Here is a 3079-nt window from a genome sequence, read left to right as displayed (position 1 = left end):
TCGTGTCACGGAACATAGTCGTGTCATATGACATGGTCGTGCCGTATTCTATTTTGAGCTATGAGTTGACGATGCGAATAATATAGAGGTATTTCCATCTTACTTCATTACTAGGGTTGTATAAATACATATGATATGATGTAACTCTAATTGATAATTCCAATGAAGACTATTTTACTTTTGCTTCCGTGGAGTAGACACATCACTGAACGATGTTAAATATCTATGATATCTCTTTTCTCTTCTCACGTTTTTCTCGTACACTTTTTTCACGATTGTTGCCGGGATCACACCAAATCCGAATGTGTGATTGAAAATATTGAAACTTTGTTGTTCAAATTAATTCACTGGATTAATGTAGGCATGAGACACAAAGCATGGGAAATCTGGCCCTCTAAAGTCTAAAACTAGCGCCTCACCTCCCTGTCTTCCGGCACAAATCATGATTTCCACTCTATTCCTTTGACAAGCTACCCTTTTAATTCCACGCAGACATTGATGATTGAGGAGGACAGGAAGCCAAGCAACTATCTGTGCTTATGCAAGACAAAACAGATCATGAAAGTGGCATGCAAAGTCAAAAGGAAGACGGAGGAGAAGCTTTGTTTGGATACGAACTAACAGACTCACCTCGAAAACTCAAAACACTTCTGCCCTCTGCAAAACCGAAACGATATCAAACATGGGCTTCTGAAATCTTTATGCGATCTCTGATCTGTTCCTTTTAAATCTTTATTGTGATGCTCTCATCATCCGTGTCCACGCCATGTGTAGTAATCGAATTCATTTATTTCTGTGGCACCATCAACTGACACCACCATTCATTTCTCCACCACCACCTCCTCTGCATTTTGACCTCAACTAATAGCCTCTTCTTCTTCTTCTATTACTGCCGGCTTCGTTGGCCATGGAATTTTGCTGTTAAGAGTCGTTATCTGCGTCTCTCTGCTGTATATTCGTTCATAACCAGCTATGCTCCTGCTGTCGCATCAATCCATGGCGAGGAGGAGTCTCCTTTCAGCACCTCCTCCTCCTTTGGTAGATTTTGGGAGCAGGATCACCCCCAGCATCCTTTTGATCATAGTAATCTTGGCCATCATCTTCTTCGTCTCCGGTCTCCTTCACCTCTTCGTGAGGTACTTCCTGAGGCACAGCAACAGGAGCCCGGACGAAACGGAGCATGCCACGGCCTTCCAGGGCGAGCTGCAGCAGCTCTTCCACCTCCACGACGCTGGCGTCGATCAATCCTTCATTGACGCCCTCCCCGTCTTCCAGTACAAGTCCATCGCCGGCGTCAAGGACCCTTTCGACTGCGCCGTCTGCCTTTGCGAGTTCGAGGCAGACGACAAGCTCCGGCTTCTCCCCAAGTGTAGCCACGCGTTCCACATCCAGTGCATCGACGCCTGGCTTTTGTCCCACTCCACTTGCCCGCTGTGCAGGGCGAGCCTCCTCCATGACTTGTCGCCCGGACGTAGCAGCAGCCCCATGGTGCTCGTTCTTGAATCCGGCGGGGAGAGCAGCTCCAGGGAGAATAGTTTTAGTTCCCAGAGAAGGGAATCCGTCTCAATTGACGATGTTGGGGATGAAACCGCGGCGAAGATGGAGGAGATCGATGTGGCTGTGAAGCTTGGAAAATTCAGGAGCGTGGAGATTAGCGGAAGTGGAACCCAAGAAGGTGGCATCAGCAGCGGCAGGGAAGTGGACCAAAGGAGGTGTTTTTCCATGGGGACGTTCGAGTACGTAATGGAGGAGAGGTCTACCCTCAGGGTTTCCATCAAGCCAGTCAAGAGCACCGCGAGCTTCAAGAATCCCGGGGGCCGAAGCGCGAGGTCGGAGTACGACTGCAACTCCAGAAGAGAAGGATTCAATGGCTTCCATGCGGCGATAATCTCAAGAGGCGATGAACAGAATGCACGCAAGTTGCATGATGGTTTGCCGAAAAGAGAGAGCTTCTCAGTGTCCAAGATATGGTTGCGGCAGAGAAAGGAGGAAGCGGAAGCAAGGAGGGCAGTGTCATTTAGATTGCCTGTGATTCAAAGTGGAAAAGCAGACCTTAAGCTGAAGCAGAGCAGCAGCCCATCGTCCATGGCTGAGCTCGACGATTCCAAATGGCGGAGTAAGAACGGGAACGAACTGGAATTGGATTCAGATGTGGAGGCTGGTGGCTTCCACGATGGAGCAGTGTCGAGGGTAGATGAAACACCTTCATTTGCAAGGAGAACTCTGCTCTGGATTACAGGGAGGCAGAACAAGGTTGATAATTGCGTTTGATTTGATTGACATTTCTGTTCTGGATCCTGGTTCTCTGAACTGCTGCGTCTAGAGAAAATTGTTGGTGTAAAGGTGGACATGAAGTATAGATCAATTTATTTACGCTTCTTTCATTTCTGATCTCTTTCTTGCTTCGAGATTTATCAGTTTCATTCTTCCATCTTGGTCAAAGTGTTTTGATTCCAACATAAACCTAAGAAAGGACCTAAGAACAACATCCAAATAATTCCAGTGATTTTCAATTGCTGTAGAGTGCAGGGAGTAGTTTAGTTTTGGTGGAGTTGTTACAGTGAGATATTTAAATTCATCGTACACCTGCTTTGTTTGCTATCTCACGGTGTTTCCTCTTGCTGCTCTCTGGAGTAGGAAGAATGACTCATTTTCTTAAGGCAACCATGCATTTATCACCGAAAATGAGATGCCTTTCGAGTGCTGACTGCTGAGAGCATCTACAAGCTAGTAAAGTAGCAAAAGCGCATGAGATAGGAGAAACTTCCATGAAACCTTTAAATTTTTTTTAGCTACACTAGGTATCCAATCTTTCAACCGATTAATTCTCAATTTAACCTCATGAAACTTTTTATTAGTCATCGTGCAAGAATCGAACCAACCATGAGTACTTAAAAGACTGCATAAATATCCTACCATTGAACTGTAATTCATGGGGCCATGGAACCTTTAAATTTTTTTTATGAAAGATAAAATATATATCATCAAGAAAAGTACAATCAAATATGTATCTAAAGATAGTCACTCGTTTCTGATGAAGTATCAGGTCCGAGGAGCTATCTACGATATGAAATCATAT

General features: G+C 45.2%; 1 protein-coding gene across 1 annotated transcript; it reads left to right on the top strand.

Annotated features, from left to right (window-relative positions):
- Positions 1 to 915: 915 nt before the first annotated feature.
- LOC122029365 (RING-H2 finger protein ATL13-like) lies at positions 916 to 2373 on the top strand. The gene has a single exon (XM_042588316.1). It carries the CDS (start codon positions 973 to 975, stop codon positions 2269 to 2271), a length of 1299 nt encoding a protein of 432 aa, XP_042444250.1. The 5' UTR covers positions 916 to 972; the 3' UTR covers positions 2272 to 2373.
- The last annotated feature ends 706 nt before the right edge of the window (positions 2374 to 3079 follow it).

Source organism: Zingiber officinale, chromosome 1A (genome assembly GCF_018446385.1).
Source record: "Zingiber officinale cultivar Zhangliang chromosome 1A, Zo_v1.1, whole genome shotgun sequence".
Lineage (NCBI taxonomy): Eukaryota > Viridiplantae > Streptophyta > Magnoliopsida > Zingiberales > Zingiberaceae > Zingiber > Zingiber officinale.
Note: the sequence above shows the minus strand (reverse complement) of the source record. Positions and strands in the feature narration are given on the sequence as shown.